The 22,750-nt window shown below is 32.5% G+C and overlaps 1 protein-coding gene across 10 annotated transcripts in view; it reads left to right on the top strand.

Annotated features, from left to right (window-relative positions):
* RANBP17 (RAN binding protein 17) overlaps positions 1-22,750 on the top strand; it is a 276,475-nt gene that overhangs the window by 58,948 nt on the left and 194,777 nt on the right. For all 10 annotated transcript variants that reach the window (XR_012501577.1, XR_012501580.1, XR_012501579.1 and 7 more), the window contains exon 14: positions 3,744-3,879. Coding sequence is in view for 5 of the 10 variants with exons in the window: in XM_074350303.1 (XP_074206404.1) it covers positions 3,744-3,879 (136 nt within the window). In the remaining 5 variants the exon portion in view is untranslated. The remainder of the gene's footprint in view (positions 1-3,743; positions 3,880-22,750) is intronic.

Here is a 22,750-nt window from a genome sequence, read left to right as displayed (position 1 = left end):
TAATATGTTTTGCTTACTGTTGTATTCTGAACTTCTGCAGATACCTGCCATATAGTAGGCCCTCAAATATTTGTTGACCAAATAAATACTTACATAATTGGATAGTCAGGGGAATATAAAACAATTGATTATCCAAAATTTATTTCTTTGTATTTGAGATGTTATGCTTATACTTGGATCAAAATTACTTAATGATATATTTATCTTTTTATTTTTTCCATGCTTCAAAGATAATTTGAGATAAAGGTAAAATAAGTGTAGAACAATAAACTGAAACTGAAAGTGGACTTTGTGTATACAATACAAGCTCTGGTCTTAAGCACTGGTTAGAGGTGGCAGCAGATTTTTGAAGGGCACTGTGACAGAGACTACTAGTTGTCTCATATCTCTTCTTTCCTTCTTCTGCAGAAATAGAATACTTGAAATGTTCTGCTGGGCATTGGCCACCTGAATAAAGACTAGATTTCCTAGAATCTCTTGCAGCTAGATATGGTTAAATGATTATGTTCTGGGCAATTGGAATGTAAGTGAGTGTAGTATGTGTAACATATATGCTCATATGAGTAAAGCTGAAGAAGCCATCTTAGACTTAGACAATAAAATCGGTGAATGGATGCAAGTGTAACAACAGGATAGAAGGAACCTGAGTCCCTATTACACTGTGGAACACCAGCTAGTCCTAGAACATTGTGTTGGATTTTTGCCTGCGAGAGAATAAATATCCGTATTGTTTAAGTTACTGTTATTTTGAATTTCAGGCACTGGAAGCTGAACTTCTTGTGCAACTATCAAAGCTTATTTAACAAATGGGTCATGTACCTTTCTGGGAACTCTTTCCTACTCTCCTGTTGGAGATGTCATTGCCTCTTAGGCAAATGCAAATCATCAGCTTCAAATGAGTTGTGAAGGCACCCCAACAAACTTATCTTTTGGTTTCATGTCTTCCTCAGATTTTGGGAATGTATGCTATAAAAAGGAAGTAAAAGTAAACAGACCAGTATATAGAATTGACAAAGAACTAGAGTAGGAGAAGGGAGGTCCTACTCAATAAAGAATTTAAAAGCAAGTTATAATTTATTTAAAAATCACTTGAAAAATCACCTGGATCTGGAAATGAAGTTTGATGTGTGTATCTATTTATTTAACTAAAAATTTCTTCAGCAGTCTGTGTATTCACCAATACACAGACATTAAAAATCAGTTTGGTCTCTCCTCTCAAAATTAGAGAATAAACTCATTGTCTTAGGAAAAACTAACAAACCTCAATAGTAATCTGATTCTTAAATTTGACCTTTATTAAGCTTTCCTTCATGAATTTTAATGGTATTAAAGATACTTAGTAAGTGAAAGGTACTTTTAAATAAGTAGCTTAATACAGGAAACAATAACTATAAAAATGGTTGTCAAAATATTTTTTCATAACATGTTGGCAGTAAGTACCAAGTTTTTTTAAGTTCATTTTCTGTAACCTAGACATTTTGTTTCTGAAACTCTTTGCTGGTAGGGAAGAGGACAGTAGTTACATTTCAGTGAAATATAAGTTTATATTAAAAATGAGATTTTAAAAATTTGACATAGCCTTAATATACAATGTTTTGGAAAATTATTTAGTCATATAAAAAATGATTGGGCAAGATATATTTAATGAGATGTATTAGTGGAATGAAATAGAAGGTCCAGTAAGTAATCTAAATGCATAAATGAACCTATTGTATATGATAAGGGGTAATTCAAAATGCTGAGCAGAAGATAGACTATATAAGAAAGAAATGGTGTTGAAGCAGCTGGGTAGCCATCTGGGGAAAAATGTTGATGCATATCTCACAAGATATGTTCAGAATAAGTTCAAATGTATCATAGAGGTAAATGTAAAATGATGAAACATAGAAACACCTCGGATTCAGGTAAGACCTTGTTATTATGCAAAATCCAGAAGAGAAAAAATTGGTAAGATTTTCTGCATAAGAAAAAGAAAAAAAATTTTATGCATGGCATTAAAAAAACACCATAATCAAAGTCAAGAGACAAATGAAAAACAAGGAAAAATATTTACATCTCAGTCACAGGCAAAGGGCTTGTTTTTCTAATATCTAAAGAATTTGTAGAAATTAGCAATTAAAAGATAACCCAATAGAAAAAAATCAACAAAGGATATGAGCAAACAGGTCACAGGAAAGGATGTACATATGGCTCAAGAACATGGAAAAAATTTGAACTTCTCATTCTTGAGAAAAATACAGATTAAAACTTTACTGAGGTATAATTTTTCAGATTTCAGTAAATTTTAAAGTTTAATATCACCTTGAATTATCCATGCGTATATAGACACTTATATACTGATGATGGGAGTATAAATTGTTTCAATTTCTTTGGAAGGCAATTTGGCAATGGCTATCAAATAATAAAATTCATATTGTTTAAGCTGTTTGACATTTAGAGGTGTATATTGTAACTGTACGTGTGTGAGATGTGTACAGGATTATTAATTCCTGCGTTTTTGTAGCAGCAAAAAAATTATAAACAACTTCAGTGTCCATCAGTAGGACACTATTGTTTGAAAATAATGTGGTATGTTCATATAATGGAGTGATAAAGAGCTGCAAAAGAAAATAAGGAAACTTTTTATATCTGCCATGGAAAAATGTGTAAGATATATTATTAAATGGAAAAAGCTAGGTTTAACAATGTAACAGTATAGTATGCTCCATATGTGTAAAAGAACTAGAAGGAGAATATATAGTCATATTTGCCTGTACATGCATTTATAAAAATCTCTGAAACGACAAACTATTAGTAGTGTGTGTGTGTGTGTGTGTGTGTGCGCGCGCGCGCTTGTGTGCATACAGGAAAGGAAATAAGTGGGTTAGGGCTCGGTATAGCTGCCTTTGTGCAGTTAGAAAAAGGAGAAATAGGTGCTGTTTCCTCCAAAACTTCTGCTTCCGTCTCTTAAAAAGATTATTACGATTTGCTGATTTTCTTAGCACCAGATACTTGACAGCCATCTACTGGAAAATTTTAATTAAAATAGATAGTAGAGGGTGTTTCTAGACTAAGCTTTTTTTTTTTATTAAGCTTTTTCTCTAAGAAATTTAACTTAGCCTTTAGTTCATTTATGATTTTCTGATAATAGTTGCATACATGTATTGAAAATATTTGATTTTGTTAAGATCATCTTGTAATGTATTTCAGGTAAAATTTTTATTTCTCATTAAAAAAGCGATATAGCTGGATGGATGTGCCTCCTGATTTTTTGTGTGTGTTTTGAATTCTGTGATTCCAAAATATATAGTTATATGAAAATATGTTGTAATAAAAAAGTATAATACAAAACTACACATTCAGTGTCATTTTCTTTTACTAAAATATTATATATGTAAATATATATTAATATCTATATTTATATAACATTTATAATTGTAGATATTTACTTATATCTAAGCATATATATTTATATATGTCATGTATTTATATATGAATTTTTAGCAAAATTATAAATGTATGTTTATGTAGGTTTGTATGCATGTATATGTATATGTATTCCTTATGAGAAAGCTAGAAGAAATTCGACCAAATTGTAGTATCTCTTGGTAGGATTTCAGATGATTCTTTAAATATTTTCCTTATAAGCTTTGTATTTTTCCACTTTTTATAGTGATTATATATTATATAAAATTGGTAATAAGTGTTTTAATGTTGTTTCTCTAAGAATTATTATTGATTTTTTTTTTTTCCTTCATGAAAAGAGTTTTTCAGCTTATATCTTTAATGGATGCCGGACTGCCTCAGTGTTCTAATGAGAAAATAGAGCTTGCAGTTCTCTGGTTCTTGGATCAGTTTCGAAAAACGTATGTTGGTGATCAACTTCAAAGAACCTCAAAGGTAGGTTTTTACTAGTGATCAAAACAAATATTATTAAATGATGAAGAAAGATGTTCACATATAACAGCTTTAAGCTGAAAGGTATATTTGGGCAATTTCTACATAAGAAATTTAATTGATTAGTTGAAATCAGTTGATTAATTGGTGTTTGAAGGCATTGTGACATTGCTCGTTTTATGCCCAGATTTACCATTGTCTTTAAAGATTGATTGGCAGAGTTAGTGAATATTTTTTATGTGGCTAATCATTAAATAGTTAAGATTATTTTAAACACCGTGATGAATTTTGCCTTATTGTATTGTGTTTCAAGTTTTGAAAAAGAAGATTTACTCTTATAGTTGTTCTGAGTTTTTCTTGCATATTTATTTATGTGGTTTCCAGTATATATTTTTCAGTCATTCCTCGGCATTTTTACATGATAAATGATGAGGACAAGAAGAATATGACATGCTTTGAGAGGCCACAGTTAACTTACCCTCATGTGGGGAACACTTGTACTATGGTACTTGAAAGTTTAGCATCAGCAAGTTTAGATGAATTGCTCTTAAGGCATTGAGGGATTATTGAAGGCATTTATGTGAATCCTAACCAGATATTTAGCAGTACTTGTGACACTGAGTAAGATCTATGAGATTTTAAAAAGTTTTTCTTCCTGGAATAATAACTCTTCCCTAAATCTTCTCTGTAGGAAGTCCTAAAGATATCCTTACCTCCTTTGGATCTATGCTCTGTACTAGTAATGTTGAAGGATTTCTTATTTGAAAATTCTAGAATAAGCTTTTTATATTGAACTGAGCTTTTTTCCCCTGGGAAATTTAGCTTAACCTTCAGTTCATTTATGGTTTTCTGTTAGTAAGTAGTTGTGTAGTAGTGTGAAAGTACTTGATTTTGTTAAGATCATCCTTTAGTTTATTTCAGGTAAAATTTTCTTTGCTTTTTAAGAAAGTGATATAGCTTGATGCTTTTTTTTGTGTGAAATATATTGTGATATTTTATTGTCATTTAGAGTTTTTTTCGTTTAGGATTAATATAAACAAAATTTTCTTAGAATTAAACTGACATTGAATGAGACCACTAGGGAGAAAAAGGAGGAGATAGATATAAATGATTTAGGTTGACAGTAAGACAAATTAGAATCAGAGAGAAATTCATAGTATTCATAGCATGAAATTTATACCAGATATACATCTTTTAAAATCCCAGACGTGTTACTCGAAGGTTGAGTATAAATTGAATTATGATAAATTGTCTTGTTTTAAATGTACCCAGAGAGTTTGTTATTTTGCTTTTGCAAAAGTGAATACTCTTGAAACATTACTTATCCATTTAGTCTGGGTCTTAAATCAGAAGAGTACAATATGGAATGGAAAAGCCTTCAAATTATTGTGTTTGAAGGACTTGGAAATAAATATGTAAAATGAAAGAAATTGTTTTAGGGTGATGGGATTTGAGAAATTTTTCCCCAGAGATTCTTGTTATGTATATAGCTTTTAATATAAGGTAATTATGAAAAAGTAAATTATAAAAGATCAGTTTTTCTTTTTTGAAATTGCTTACATATTAGGAAAAAATAAACACATCATCAGATCAATGTTGATTCTTTTAATTTTACTCTTAACATTTTTGGTATATGCCTCTTACCCTATTTTCAAAGACAATAAGGTGATTTTACTTCTAAGGCTTTCCTACTGCATGACCCTGCAGTGAAGCCAAAGCCTTCCACTTTTCCTTTTGGCTTGTTTACTGATCTGACTTAGTAGGACCCGCTTTGCGGGGCCCTTACTGTGTGCGCTGACACTCTTCTAGGAACTTCACGTTCTCTCTAGGTCTTCTGACAAGCCTGCAAGGGGGGTATTATTGTTCCCATTTTACAAATGAAAGGATACATTGTTTAAGACATTTATAAGTTCTCTACGTATTATTTTTCTGGCAGTCAACTAAGATGGAAAGTATTTTTTGGTGAGAAGATTGTTGCATTCCAGATTGTGGCCATAAAAGGGAGAGCATTAAACTATCATAAGTGAATAATGTTTAGTGTGGGCTTATTTTATACCAGGAAGTGTACTAAGCTCTCTTAAGCATTATGTCATTTAACTGGATCTTACAGAGTATGACTTATAAAAAAGTTCTTCCCAGTCTCTTTTCTGTGTATGTCATCAGTTTCATGCTTCAGTACTCCATACCTGTACTGCATAATTTGTGTGCACTGAACTTTTTTCAGCTCCTTTAACAGTCTACATTCTCTGTTGATTATAGACCTTTAGACAAAATGTTTCCTCTGCCTAGGACACTTTTTTAAAATCCAACTTCGACCTCCCTGCCTTACTCTGCTAACTCCTACTTTCTTTCTCATCAGATACACCATCCTTTAGGATGCTCTTCTTAACTTAAATTCTAGGAGAGTTGCTTTTGTCTGTCTACTACTTTAGCATTATTATACTACATTGTGAGTATTTGTTAGCAAAACATAAATAGACTGTAATTTGGGTTAGGACTGTTTCTGCCTTCTTTACTGTTATCACCTCCACATGCTTGGCATATTGTTTGTATACTTACTACTAGATAATGGTTGAATGTGTGTATTTAGTAGAATTCTGTAGGAATTGGGTCGAGATCTGATGTATAATACTTTCAGGTAATAAAGGGTATATTCCTGAGTTGGAAAATGACTCTGACTTTAGTGAAATTGTTTGGCAGTTGTAAATAAAGTATACCACTAATAAGCATCTTGAAAATTTTATAAAAGCCTGCAGATGCAAAATAATACAATTTCTAGAAATAAATGCTTCAGGAGCCAAGGTGGAATCATTGAAGTGTCTTAAGTGAAGTAAAGAAGAATGTCCTGTAAGTGGGAAAGAGAAATCATAAATAGTAGCTGTAGGCATTAATTGAGCAGTTACTATGTGCCAAAGACTTTGCTCAGCACTTGATAGGCATCTAATTTCATCTCACAAAAACTTCAGGGAAGTAATTATTTTTATTAACACTCCCACCTTTTTTTTACAGTTATGGAAACTGAGGCTTGGAATGGTTAATTAATATGGTTAAGTGGTTGAACCTGGATTTGAACCCAGGACACCTGATAGAGCCTGGGCTGCTAACCACTCTGCTGTATTGCCCCCTGTTGGGTCTTTGTGATATTGAACGGGCCCTTGAAACTCAACTGGATTTTAAAGAGAAACTCACTATCTTTTAAAATTCTTTCTACCTACTTTTCTATTTTGAGGAAGAATGACATTGAACCCAAAATTTCCACTTTGTTCTTACTTCTTACATCTGATCTGTCACCTAATCTTACTGGTTTTATTTTCTAAATATCTCTGTTTCAGTCCTTTCTCAGTCCCCTTCCTTTTTATCCTTATTGTTACTGCTTTTTATTTCTCATTAGGTTTCAAAAGTCTTATGGTTATACTCTTTGTTTCCATTTTGCCTTCTTCCCATGCCAGTCCATTCTCCATACTGCCACCAGGGTATTCTTTTCTTCAGTAAAAAGACCAGAGAGAATAGTGTAATGAATATTCATAAGTCATCATCTAGCTTTGTCAATTCTGAATGTTTTGCCATATTTGCTTCAGATCTATATGTTCTAAAATTAAACGTTGAAAACCTATTGCTCTTCTCACTTCTTGCCCAAAAGTAACATTATCCTAAATTTAGTGTTATTTTTCTGCATGATTTTGTTCTTTTCCTACATTTCTATATATTTATAAACAAAACATAATATTATTAACTTTATAGAAAATTATTCAGAAACTTGCCTTTTTTGATTAATGTTGTTTTTGAGATTTATTCATGATGATGCATATAGTTCTAATTAGTATACTAATTATTGAATGATATTACAGTATATTACTGTGCCATTATATATTCATTTTTTCTATTAGTATATGTTAGGTGTTTCCAATTTTAAAGTGTACAAAAAATATTGTAGTAAATATTCTAATGCTATTTCCTCATGCATATGTATGAATTTCTTGAAGCTAAATACTAGGAGTGGAGTTGTTAGCTTGTGGAATGTTCATATCTTCAGCTTTACAAGATATTACCAAGTTGCCCTTCTAAGTGTTATAAAGTTTATCTTCCTCCCGCAGCAGAGTTAGGTATCTGTTGCTGTATATTGTCATAATACTTGCTTTGTCAGACTTCAAATTTTGCCAATCCCAAGGAAACACTTTTCTTCCTGTGCCATTTCTCTGCTTAAAATTGTTACTGATTTCCCATTATTTACAAAATAAATTTCGTCTTATGGTCATACTTTGTCTACCTTTGCAACCTTTTCTTTTGGCACTGTATTCTACTCTATGACATAATGTATATATGCTCCTGTGTATTTCCTGCTTGCATATTTCTACTCATTATCTAATGAATATTAGTAAGTAGCTACTATATATTAAGACCAGGGATACAGTGGCAAATAGGATTGTTTATCTCCTCAGTAAGTTTATTAATTGAAGAGGAAGGTGGCAAATAAAGAAAAAAATCAGAAAATTTGCCCACTTCTATGTTGAAACAGTATAGCCATAAGGAAAAGATAGACTGTTAAATAAATGCTGCTGGGACAGTTTGGTTATACTATGTAAAAATTTGTATTATTCACAGCATACAAAAATCAAATCCAAGTAAATTAGAGGACTCTGTGTGTGAAAAATAGATTATTATTTAAAAATAGGGAAAGATTTTTTTTTTAAGACATAGAAAGCCCAAACTGTAGACACAGAGGTTTATAGATCCTACCCATTTTAAAAGTAAAAACTTCTATGAATCAGAAAGATACAATAAACAAAGTAAAAAGACAGCCTGTAGACAGGGTAAGATGTTTGTAATATATGTAACTTAAAATAGAATCAATATCCAGTTATGTAAATAATTTCTCTGCACCAGTGAGAGAAAAGCAACTCGGAAAAATGACAAAAGATTTGAATAAACAATTCACAGAAGAGGAAATCAGAATTGCCAGCAAGTATGAAAACATTTTTTGTTCATCCTTCCATGGACTCAGGGAAATGCAAATTGAAGCTTTGGTGAGGTATCATATTATACCTATGAGCTGGAGACGATTAAAAAGTCTGACTAATGTAAGTATTAGTCAGGAAGTGAAATAGCAAACACTTTATACTACTAATAGAATCCAAATTGTTGAAACCTCTTTAGAGAGCAGTTTAGCAATATTTAGGAAAGTTAAAAATGCATATACTCTTGGATCAGGGAATACAAATTCTAATAATATACTTTAAAGATGCTCACATATGTACAGATGGCATATTTAAAAATTTTTTGGATGTATGAAGAGTTGGAAATTTTAATTTAAAAAGTATCTAAAATAATGCCCCCAAACCCTTTATAAAGTACAGAGGAATAAATCTAATGAAAGGTTTGTAAGACTTGTACTATGTAAATACTAAAACATTGTTGAAAAAAATTAAATGAGGCCCCAAATAAATGGACTTATATACCATGTTTATGAATTGGAAGATTCAATATCATTAAGATCACTTAAGTAAAGTAAGGTAAGGTAACAGTTTGTCATCAAATACCAATCTCTTCTGAATACAGATGCAGAAAGCCCCCCTAAAAAGTAATGCCAGCAAACTAAAACCAATAACTTAAAAGTCTTTTACCCTACAATCAGGAGCAAGACAAGGATGTCTCTTATGTTATACATTATACAGGTTGTTCTGGTCAGGGAAACTAGACAACAAAATGAGTAAAAGACATCTTGGTTGGAAAGGAAGAAGTAAAACTCTCTCTCTTCCAGATGACATGACCTTGTATATAGAAAATCTTAAAAATCCTCTGAAAAACTATTAGAACTAATAAAAAATTATTACTTTTGCAGGATAGTAACGGTGACCTTGTAGAATGAATTTGGGAGTGTTCTGTCCTGTTCAGTTTTTTGGGATAGTTTGTGAAGGATCGGTATTAGCTTTTCTTTATATGTTTGGTAGAATTCCCCTGTGAAGCCATCCAATCCTGGACTGCTGTTTGCTGGGAGTTTTTTTTATTACAAATTCCATTTTACTACTAGTGATTAGTTGGTTCAGATCGTCTTTTCTTCCTGCTTCAGTCTTGGAAGGTTGTATGTTTCTAGAATGTTGTCCCTTTCTTTTAGATTGTCCAGTTTGTTGACGTATAACTGTAGCATTAAATTTTTTTATTTCTGTGGTATCAGTTGTTATTTCTCTTTCGTGTCTTATTTTGTTTATTTAGGTCCTCTCTATTTTTTTCCCCCCAAAAACCAGCTCTTTGTTTCATCGATTATTTTTCTGTTGCTATTTTTGTCTCTATTTTATTTATTTCCTTAATGATCTTTATTATTTCCTTCCTGCTGCTGACTTTGGGCTTTGTTCGTCTTTTTCTAGTTTCTTTAGGTGGTAGGTTAGGTTGTTTATTTGAAATTTTTCTTGTTTCTTGAGGAAGGCCTGTGTTGCTGTAAACTTCCCTCTTAGAACTGCTTTTGCTACATTCCATAGATTTTTAGGAAGTTGTGTTTCCATTTCATTTGTCTCCATGTATTTTCTTATTTCTTCTTTCATTTCTTTATTAACCCATTGGTATTTTAGTAGCATGTTGTTTAGTTTCCAAGTGTTTCTGTTTTTCCTAATTTTCTTCATGTAATTGAATTCTAATTTTATACCTTTGTGGTTGGAAAAAATGCTTGATATAATTTCTGTTTTCTTAAATTTGTTGAGACTTTTTTGTGGCCTAGCACGTGATCTATCCTGGAGAACATCCTGTGTGCACTTGAAAAGAATGCGTTTTCTGCTTTTTTTGGATGGAATGTCCTGTAAATACCTGTTAAGTCCAACTGATGTAATGTGCCAAGACCAGTGTTGCCTTATTGATTTTCTGTCTGTCCATTGATGTAATGTGGTGTTAAAATCCCCTACAATCACTGCATTATTGTTACCTTCTCCTTGTATGTCTGTTAATATTTATTTTATTTATTTAGGTGCTATACTGACTTAGTTGTATATATGTTGATGAGTATTATATCCTCTTTTTGTTTTGATTTCTGTATCATTTTATAATGCCCTTTTTTGTCTTTTGTTATAGTCTTTGTTTTAAAGTGTGAGTATTGCTTCCCCGGCTTTCTTGTTGTTTCTTTTTGCATGAAATGTCTTTTTCCATCTTCTCATTCTCAGTCTGTGTGTATCTTTAGCTCTGAAGTGAATCTATTGTGAGCAGCATATAGGTGGTCTTGTTTTTTATGTAGTCAGCCACCCTACGTCTTTTGATTGGAGCATTTAGTCCTTTACATTTAGAGTGATTGTTGAAAGGTATGTACTTATTGCCTTTTTCTTACTTGTTTTCTGATTGTTTTTGTAGTTCTTTTCTTATCTTCTTCTTTTAGCTAATTCTTTTCTGGTTTGGCAGGTTTTTGGTGGGTTTTTTTGTTTGTTTTTAGTAGTATCCCTGTGTTTCTTTCGCTCTAGTTTTTGTCTGTTGTAAATTTGTGACTTGTGGTTACCATGGGGTTCATATATGTTGGCCTATAACTGTATCTGCTTGTTTTAAACTAGTGTTCATTTAAGTTCAAAGATACATATTTTTTCCTCCCCTCGTGCTTTTAATGTCATATTTTATAGCTAAATGTTTATCCCTTTAACATTTATTGTAGTTATGGTTGATTTTACAGTGTTTTGCTTTTTAATCTTTCTACCAGTTCATTTGAGTGTTTGATCTTCAGCCTTTACTATACATTTGCCTTTCCTAGTGGGATTTGTCCTTTCTTATAGAGACTTATTGTTAGAGCCTTTTCTTTTACACTTAGAGAATACCTTTTACATTTCTTTTATGGATGGTTTAGTATTGATGAACTCTTTTAGTTTTTGCTTTTCCTCTTCTCAGTGGCTGTCACCACCCTATTGGATCAGGGCTGGGTTTTGGTTGCTGAAATGGAAGCCCTGAGTATTGGGTCTGAGCTGGCTCTGTTATTTCTATGTGTGTGTTCTCCCTCCTCCCTCCACTGGCACCCTTCACCCAGAGGGGAGCAGTGCTGGAGCAAAAGGGGCTGGAGCAGGCCCTTGGTGTGGATCTGGGCACAAGACTGTGACAGTCCCAGCTGCAGTCAGAGTTCTGGATCACATCCAGTAATGACTGCCCCTACCCTATTCAGGTTTTGTCCCAGGTTTGAGCCACCTTTGTCCCTTACAACTGAGCACTCCTCTCGGCTGCTGCAGCTGTAGCCCTAGTGTGGAGCTGTGTTGTGCAACATGCGGGGTCAGGGTGGGTGTTTAAAGTCAGGTTGGTGCTTGTACTGGGACAGTTCCTGGAAACATGCAAAAGTCTAGGGCAGTTTCACTCTTTCTCTGCTTTGTTTCAGGAATAAGCATGTGTGTGCATGCCCTTCACCAGCAGAATCTAGGTTTCTTACAGCCTTTCTGTTAGTCCCACTGGTTTTCTAACCAGCTAAGACAACTTGTCTTACTGTTATTGGACCACATGGATGGGGCACCTAATATGTGGCTTGAACTGCTCACTCCCAAGGGAGGATCCCATCCTATTCTTTGTCCCCTCCCAGGGGCACAGGTCTTGACCTGATTATGTCACTTTCCTCCCTACTTGATTCCATGTGGATCTGTCTTACAACCTTGGTTGTACAAGAGTCTTTTAGCAAGTCTCCATTTAGTATTCAATGAGAATTTCTCCTAATATAGATGTATTTTTGATATGTTTATAAGCTCCGTGTTCTTCTATTCCAGCATCTTGATCTGAATCCCTCATTGTAATTTTTAATCCGTTAAAATTAGATTGTAAATTTTAAAATTGGGTATGGAAGAATCTTTTTTACAAACACACACACACACACACACACACACATATATATCTTGGCTTCTGAATATCTATCAAAAGCTGGATTTGAACTTTGTTCATAATTCCCTTTGTTTGTTCAAGTCAACTATACGATAAACATCAGTTTTGCTTTTGTTGGTTACAAAATTTCACCAATAAGTACATTCCAAATGTTACTTAAAATGTGGTTGTTTAGATCTTGGAATGTATTTTCCTTGAAAAATGTATCTACAAAGAGCTATGTAATCAATGACACTGATCCACCGTAGTACTAGTAGAAATTGCCTGAATTTTGGCCTCCTAAACTGGGGCACCAGAAATTGAGGAGGAAACAAGTTCTCTTTCCTTCTTAGGATTTAAAATTTCAAGTAGGCAAGTTAGTCTTAGAGATTTTCTCTTCTTTTCTTCACTCCCAGATTTGACATCCTATATAGTCAGTCACCACCAGAGGGAATTCATCCTCTACAATGATCTGTACCTCTCTTTTCTTCATCACTGCACTGTGCACAGCAACATACACACACACACACACACACACACACACCTTACAAATGTACTTTCTTTCCAGATACTTAGCATCTTCTAGGTGTCAAAAGCGAATTCCAATTAATGCATGAATGAATTATCCTGGAAAGGATTTGCCTTTTCGAAAGAAGATACTTAGTAGTGCCAGAGAATTTCAAATAGTATAATAAAATAAAGTAAGTGAAAAAATCAGGTGTTTGAAGTAGTTACGTAAATTGAGTCATTGTATTGTCTGGGAAATGCATTCTTGTTTTTTCCACCACCCCCACCTTTTCTCTTCTTTCTTTTTCTTTCCTTTCTTTCTTTTTTTTTTTTTTTCTTTTTTTTTTTTTTTGCTATCATCCTCCTGAATTAGCTGTTTCCTAAAAATTTCCAAATTGCTTTTGGAAAGATTCTCAGGGCATTGTTATGAAGTCAAGGGGACAAAGGCAGCATAATAACTTATAAATAGGGTGACTGTACATCCAGATTTGCCTAAGATTGTCCCAGTTCACACTTGTTGTGCTGCCATAATTGGTAGGTAGTTGCTTCACCTTTCATTCTCAAAAATGTCCCTATTTGGATAATAACTTATATGGTCACTTTATGTATAAGTCATATGTTTGAGAATAGGATATTGTATTAATTCATAAATGGGAAATAACTTTGTTAAGGCCATGCAAGTGATCCTTTTCTTTTGATTCTGTGGCTGTACATAGCTGAGTAAAAGCTTTATTTATAATCATCAGGAACTGGTGATGTATAAGCATATTGTATCCTTGTAATTCTGTGAAACACCTTGGAATTTGCACTAAGACAGTGAGTGCTTATTACTGATGTATTTTCAAGTTATCTGAAATAGAAGTGGGAATATTTCAGCTTTCAAGTATCAGCTTTACATATGGATTTCTAAATTTTTTTTTTTTTTGTAATTACTCTACCTGTTATCAAGCATTTCTCCTGTTGAGTACCACATGAAGCAGCAGATGGCATTCTCTCCCTACAATTGTGAGGTCCTCCTGTATAGAATGTTACTGACAGTAACTGTCAGTAGGAAATTGGATAGGAAAGCACTTGAATAATGAAACAGAAAAACATATCGTAATAGTAACTTCAGTGGACTGCTGTAACTGTAAGTGCAATCCAATGTTGAAATAAGGTACTTGCTGCATTTCCAGGTAACTTGGATATATTTCAGTTTTTGGCAAAACAATTTTTGTATTTGTGTTTAATAACACAGTTTTAAGAAAAAGCATTTAAGAAATCACTTGAAAACTGTTTTGTGCATAGAATTTTCACTTTGGTGAGAAACTTGTAGCAGCTTTAAAATATTTAAACAGTAAACGTTTAATATTAAAGATATTCTAGTGTGACAAGTATATCAATGCAGGTTATGGGGGGAAGAACGTACTTTCAATAGTTGAGGTTATCTTGAGTGTTAGAAAATAATGATCACTGACTTTGGCGATTTTTTCGCTTAAGTGTTTTAAACTTTTTGAACTTTCATTCTGGGCTGCTTTCATATTTCCTGTGTAAATGTATCATAATTTGCCTCTGTGATTGAATGTTATTAGAACTAGCTAGATTTTTCTCTTCTTGGATAATGATTAGTGAGTATAGTCCAAGTTAATGCTTATACTGCTGGAATGTTTTATTGTGCAGGGATTTGTTCTTTCAATTGTCATATAATACATCTAATACATACGTAATACATCAGAATTCAGACAGGCCCTTTTCTTTAAAAAAGATGGCTTCTCTACATTCTTTCCCACTTAATTCATCGTACGTGGTATTCATTAACTATTGAAAAAACACATTCTATGTCCCTGCATAAGAGAAAGTTGAGCAAAGCAGCTTAAGGCCTAATTATTTTTTTAATGGTTTTGCTTTATTAAATGGATTTGCCAAGTTATACTTGACACTCCACTGCCTAAGTGCATTTAAATGTTGATTCAAGAGCATTAAGTACTAGACAAGGAAGTTTGCAGCAGAAAAATGTAAAGTTGAAATCTTAGTAACCATTAATAATTCAAATTATGATGCAAGTTGGAGAAATACAGTATTTAAATTGGAAAAATAATGAGCTTAGTTTATTATTTTTAAACTGGCTCCTATGTATTATTTATCACACCAAATTCAAATATACCAAATTTGGCATCAAATCTTATGTGAATTATATGTAATCATATAATTCTTTATACATGGAATCCTTAGACACTTGTGTCTCCCTTATGCTGATCACTACGCTACATCCTAGAAGAATCCAAAGGTAATGATTCTTTGTGATTACTTAGTAAAGAATATGCTTACCCACAGAGTATTTAAATGTTTTTTTCTTCTTTTTTTTCCCATTTATTTTAAATGATTATAAATTTTGCAGCATTTATAGAATTTAACATTTCTGGACAAAGTGCACAAAGTAAAGCTTCATGTGCTTTCAGATAATTAGTGACATAGTTTGGATTGTTTTCTTAATTTAAAAAAAAGGCAGAAAGTAGTACTTTCTTTTAGTGGTAAGCTTTCTGCCTCAGGTATACTTATCCAACATCTGATGTTTGAAATGTTGCTAATGATTCTAAGGCATTGTGATAAGAATAGTAAGTGAAACATTATGTGGCATGTGACTAAGATATATCTTAAAGAGTTTTCAGCACTAAAGAATATTCAATTTAAAGAGGTTTTAGTTCTTAAATTTTACAACTCAAACATTTTTCTTCTCCCCACATTGGTCTGTAGTTTTTCTTAATAGGCATTGGGAGTTGTGGAAATCTTCCACAAGATGATCTTTCCCTAAAAATCAAAAGGTGAGCTATGCAAATCTACTGAATTCATACTAGCAATGTGTTCACCTTTGAGGGTGTTGCAAAACTGGTTTTCTTTCTTATTATTTAGTGCCAAAATAGTTGTCAGTGAGAATCTCCTACTTCATTCCTGAAAGTATTTTCTTTGTTGATAATTGCTTTAAGTAGCTTGCTTGAAGGGAGTCAGGATGAGAGAGGATCCCTCCTACTTCTGCCTCAGAAACCCTGAAGCTACTATTTGTCAATATTCCATCCACATCTTCATTCTTTACAGCTTCAAGAAATGCTTAACACCTACTATATATTATAATAACTTAATGATCAATTGGAATGATACAAAAAGTCATTAGTTTGTAAATAAATATGATTAAAATACTTCCAAAAGAGTTTTAGTCTTCAAGATAGTGATCCTACAGTGGTCAGATGTTTTCTACAAATCTGAATGAGGAATATCAACGATCATTTTTTAAATCATTTCTTTAATAATTCTTAAAAGTTCTCTATATTAATTACTTAATCATTTATATCCTTATATGTTATGCTTTTTTGGTGGGATAAATATAAGAAAATAATCATATTATTTCCAAGGCATGTTAATATTTGAAGAATAGATATGTTTAGCCTGAGAGCAAGCCTGATACTAAGTAAACATTTTAATAATATATTTGTTTATATTTTTCTTCCTCAAATACATATTGTTCATCACTAGTTCATATTCTTATATAATTACTAGGAATAAAAATTAACAAAGTAGGCTTATTGAAAAACTATATATGAATAATAAACCTGAATTGGAGGCTATTTATTAGCTTACACATATATAGTGAAATTACAATAATATAAAAAATAAAAACTAAAGTATTAGAAAAAAGACAGAAGAAATATAACAAAGAATTAATTTGCCATCTCTTGTTATTAAAATAACAGACAATATTTCTTTTTGTTTTCTTGGTAGTTTCATATTTTTTCTATTGGTTGTATTATATATTTGGAAAATCTAGTGAAGTCCAAATAAATATGTTTAACTATGCTTGTCTAAGTCTGAATGACACTGTCTTTGTTCAAATGATACACTTAGGCAACAGTTTAATGCGTAGCATAGTAGGCAGTTTATTAGATGAATTTGTTTAAATGTTTTATCAAAAATTATTCTCAAATTTTACTACGTTCTAAGTCATATAAATTTAGGTTCTTTACATAGGTGGATGCAGAGTGTATTTATTAGATTCTTACTGATTTTAGAGTATATTTTGTGCTTACTATATTCCTACTTATTTTATTAGACGAGCTACCTCTGAGTTACGTAATGTTAGTAAGCATCTTACCACCATGCGGCAGTAAACAAGATAAATAGTAACTTCAGTAGCATGGATTGTAATAGTTAATGTTTATATTCCATCTGGTACTTTATGTTTTTTTTTTTTCTGTGGAAAGGCCAAAAAAAATTTTTTTTTAGCTTAAACAAAGGATAAATGAACATTCTGAATAAGCTCATTTACTGTCCTCATGATTAATGATCACTGAACACTTTTGAAAGATTAGCATTTTTCCGAGCTACTAAAAAAATATACTGTTTTATTTAATTACAAGAAAGTAAAGGCTCTTCACACTGACAGGTGGTGGAAATTAGCAGGCAGTTTTGAAATTGTGCTGTGCACGAGAAATTAGATCTCATTTTAATTCTGCTTTTCTCAACTAGCAAATGAGGTTAATGCCATACATATTCAGCTGATATGGATGAAGAAATTGATATAAAGTAGATCAACATAGCTACAGGGCTAGATTAATTTATAGGTAAAGAGGCAGTGATAAATGAAAGTAATGTAGTGGTGGTCACTAAACTCCTCTGCCATGAGGGATTCAATAGCGTTAGTTGCTCATTAAAGGCATTGTCGGGGTGCATCAAATAGAAATTTGAAAAGGAATAGCCAACTAACCCCTAATTATCAAAATACAGAAAATACTAATTATACCTTAATTAGCTTTTCTTTTAATGTACTGAAATTTGTTACTTTTTGTGTGGCACAAATGGATAGTTATATCAACAATAAATAGGTTGTTTTAATAACTTTCTTTTACCTCTGGGAAAACTACACTCCAATTTTTAATATGCAATAATGCCTCTCTCTAGCCTGTAGGAGATGAAAATTATTAAGTAGCTTTATTTTTTTGAAGATTTTACAGCAGCTTTGGGAAGAATTATTTCACTATGCATCAATTACTTTTAATTGAACTGAATATTTTTCAGATTGTACCAAATGCCTCTCATTTAAGTTTAGCAGTTAGAGTTTAAGAAAACATCGTAATGAGAACTGCATATAACCTCTGTCATGTGTTATAATAAGATAAAGATGATTGTTTATTTTGAATATTTAAAAAGCAACCCAAGGTAGAAATCGTAAAGGTAGTCACCTTATTTATTTCTGGTAGGCGGTGCGGAGAAATAGAGCTATATGTATTTGAGAAACTTGTGATTTTTTTTTTCCTCCCCTCAAATCAGATAACTATCAAACAATCCAGTTAAGAAAGGATTTATCTATTTAGAATAAAGCTGCAGTGTTGTAGTGGGAAACAGCTTGGGCTTTTAGTCAAATAGACCTCAAGCCTGATCTGTATTCCTCCTATTTCTTAACTATCCTGGGACAATCCATTAACTTTTCTACATATCAGTTTCCTCACCTATCAACAGGAGACCTTTTACATAGGATCCCTTTTACAGAGAATCGTGAGGATGAAGTAAGTTACGTGAGAAGTACCTAGCATAGAATTTAATACAATGCAGATACTTAAAAGAAAAAGCTGCTGTTATTCATAAAAAGATAAGACTAAATTTTTTTTAATTATCGCTATTATCTCCTTGAAAGAGTTTAATGTAATCTAGTCTTTAGAATATCTAATATAATTTCTGATCTGTTTTGGAATTTGACTGACTTACCTATCACAGATTGATTTTTTTGTGGAGAACTTGGAAGCAGTTTGTCTTTGGGGCAAATAGTTACAGTCATTATAATATTGGCAGATAGTCTAAGTTTGTTTTTCCCTACTGCCAGACAGAACTGGCAATTAAAACCCAACCAGTTTGATTCTAAAACTCTTGTAGAAGGAGACAAAAGTGTGACTTCTGACCTAAATCAAATCTATAATGTGTTCAGATCTCTAGTTTTCTATCCTTTTTTGCTTTTGATGCTTGTATTGGATTTGTGTGTGCTGCCTCCTCTTTTGCTTTTCCTCTGCTATCCTTTTTAGGGGTCAGTCATGCAGTACATTGGCTATTAACTGGGTCTGTGAAACTAAACTTCTCCAACTTTGTTTTCCACAGTAAAAAAGAAATATATTCATTAGTCTTTTTGGTAATAATTATATCAATATGTTATGCCAACATCAGTTATGTTGTATCTTATGTCAGAAAAATCAGGTAATTCAAATAGGAATAAAAGAATGGATCACCAGAATAGAAAAGAGCAGGAGAAGCATTTTACAATTTATCAAGATATAAATTCTAGTACTACTTTAAAACATAAGCTCTGTCAGCCTACTGACTAGAATTATGAATGCTAACTAAATGAATATATGTGAAAGTACGTTGTAAACTCTGATGCTCCGTATTACATGAAAAATGACAATACTACCGTTCACCTGCTTCTCTGCTTCAAACTAACCAAAAAGAACAGTTCAGATGTGATTGTGATGAGAAGGAAAATGAATGGGTTTGTTTCTAAGGAGGGTATAGGAGAATGGCAGAGAGTGTCAGAATGAAAGAAAGAAGGTAAGAATTATATGTTCATCAGCAGACGAAAGGATTTCAGAGGTTAGAACTAGAGAAATACAGCAGTGGTCTCAAACTGAGTCTCCAAGTCGGCAGCATTAGTCCACCTGGAAACTCGTTAGAAATACAAATTCTTGGGCCCCACTGTACCTACTGAATCTGAAGCTCTGAGGGCGGGCTCAGCAATCTGTTTTAACACTCTCTTCAGATGATTCTGATGTTCACTAAAGTTTGAGAACCACTGAATTATTTGCTTGAAGACATGCTCTGTCTTACTTTTTTTTAAAATCATCATAAGGAACTAAGTTTGTTTGTAACTCACCCCACCCTTGCCCCTTTTAAGCTAAATGTGTGCTCTTTTCTTGCTTTTATTTTAACCTAAGCTCTAGAGAAGGGGAAGGGGAAAATGACCACTTGTCCATTATCGGTTAAACATTGCGGTAAAATAATCTAGGGGACTGTATAAGTCAATACGATCTATGTTTTCCTCTCCCAAGACCTAAAATGGTTATACAAGGTACATATGTAATAAACTGTGAGTTATCCTAAACTTATCCCTATTTTTCAACATTTCTTATGACATTATAATTACTGCTAAGGTGAACATCTTTTTTATTGAAGAATTTATTTTTAAAGATAAAACTTTTAAAATAAAGTTTATCTTAATGTATTGATTTTTTTTAAAGAAAACTACGATCTGAACTAATACCTTGAACATAGTTCTCAAATTTGACTCTGTCCTATTGTCATGTAGATATGACATGATATTTATGTAGATAATATTGCTAGTAATCTATGGGCTCATTAACTTTTTTAAATTAATATGTTTTAGGAAAAGTCTTCAGACACTGCAGCAAGATTAGGCCAAAAGTCATACTCTTTTCTGATTCTAGAATCATTGTTTGGATTTAATTCCCAGTCTTCTCTCTTCATAGACTTATGATTTTTGGTGAATATATAATCTGTCTAAGCCCTTCGTTCTTCATCTGGAAGATGGAATAACAGTACTTACGTTTTAGGAAAGTTTTGAGATTAAATGAAAGTACATATAAAATCGTTGGCCCAGTGCCTGATACATAGTGCGCGATGAATGTTAACTGCTATGACAGCGAGGATGATGGTGACTACAGCAACAACAACACGGCTCTTTTCTACTTCAGTGTAACCAGTGCACAGTGTGTTTAGAATTACAAAATGTTAGGATCTAGAAGAGACTACGGATGTAATTTAGTTTTAGGACTTTGTGTTTGTGTGTGTTGGGGGTGAGGTAATTAGGTTTGTTTGTTTTTTTGACAGAGGTACTGGGGATTGAACCCAGGACCTCGTACATGCTAAGCATATGCTCTACCACTGACCTATAGCCTCCTCCCAACAGATATAATTTAAATGAGTACTTTCCAAGCTGTTTTCTGTAGATCAGATAGCATTTTTTTGCCATATAAACTTGGAAATTTGGAAAAGCCCATCTACTATATATTTCTCTCTTGGAAATTTATAATGCATATCGGCAATTAAAGGTTTTAGGAAGTGCTTGCCTTTAAATAATCCTTAGCATTTATCAAAATTCCTTAACCATAGAAACCTTTTCTGTGGGGAATATCTACTTATGTTTTATGAAATATAGTCTGGGAAATGCTATCTAGACCAACCATTCTAATAGATAAAGAATTATCTCCTCGATCCAATCCATAGAAATTGATGACTTACTTAAGGTCACACAGCTATACACTGAGCTTGGAACCCAAAGCTGTTTCTAGTCATGTTCACTTGTTTTTCTAATCAGGTTTGGATGTAGAAAGGAAAATGCTTTGAGTGGAAAATTGGAGTTAATTCTGTTTCGTAGGATGGCAAGGAAAGAGGAATGGGAGATAATTCTAATTTAGTGCCTCTTGTGATTCTCTGATTTTAAGCGAGCTTAGGATACTTGCTAAAAATACAAATTATTATACTGCTGGGAATTTTGATTTATAGGTAGGTGGTAAGTTATCATTGCTAGGTCATATGTGAACAGATTTAGGATTTCCAGACATGGATCTTTGTAAATTTATAAGAATCTTTGGATTCTTAGTGTTGTCTTTCTATATTGGCAGAAAGATGATTAAAAATAGACCAAATTCTATGACAGGAAATGCATATAAACCTCATTTCATGTTCACTTATATCTTAAAGTCATGTATATTTGGGAAGAATGATATGGTTTATTTTTTACTTTCCATTTAAATATTCTCTATTAGCCATTACCTTAAGCAGTTATAGAAATCTGTCTCTTGAGGTAGCTATAGTCATTCAAAGCTATACATTTGAGTCAACCCAACAGAGTATCAGCAAGCTATGTTAAATTCTCTATTTATAAATTAGTGATTTATTAAATTTAGTTTTTATTTTTTGACCACAACTGTTGGATTCACCTTTAAGGAACAGGATGCCTCTAATTTAAACTTAAATCTATGCCTTTATATGTCAGAAAACATCTAAAAATTTCTACATGGAAACTTTGGGAAAATATGGATAATATTTGGAGTTAATAGCTTGGGCTTTATAGCTAATATCTATTCAAGTCCTGTAAAGACAGTTAAGAATTCTCAGTGAAATAAGAATTCGTTCTGGTATATATTAAAATAGCCTGCTTTCCAATAATATTCATAGTTAAATCAACCAATTTCAGGAAGCCAAACATTATTTGAAGTCAGACATTATTCGGGAGGAATAAATATATATAAACTGTATATTGTCATAAAGATTTTTATGCTCTTTCGTGGTGGTTTTTATGTATTAGAGGTGAAATTTTTCTGAACTTTGTTATATGCATATCTTTTCTTTAAGACCTTGAAGTTTATGACCAAGTACATAAACATTTTGCATTTAGCATTTTCATTACAAGTTGTCAATTAGAATAGATTCTCTAGGTATTAAACTGAAGGTATGTTTCTAAAATTTGACTTTCAAAGTAATAATTCTGCTATCTTTTGTTTTACAGCTTATTTTATAACCCATTTTGCTTCAGAGA

Source organism: Camelus bactrianus, chromosome 22 (assembly GCF_048773025.1).
Source record: "Camelus bactrianus isolate YW-2024 breed Bactrian camel chromosome 22, ASM4877302v1, whole genome shotgun sequence".
In the NCBI taxonomy this organism is placed as follows: Eukaryota; Metazoa; Chordata; class Mammalia; order Artiodactyla; family Camelidae; genus Camelus; species Camelus bactrianus.
Note: the sequence above shows the minus strand (reverse complement) of the source record. Positions and strands in the feature narration are given on the sequence as shown.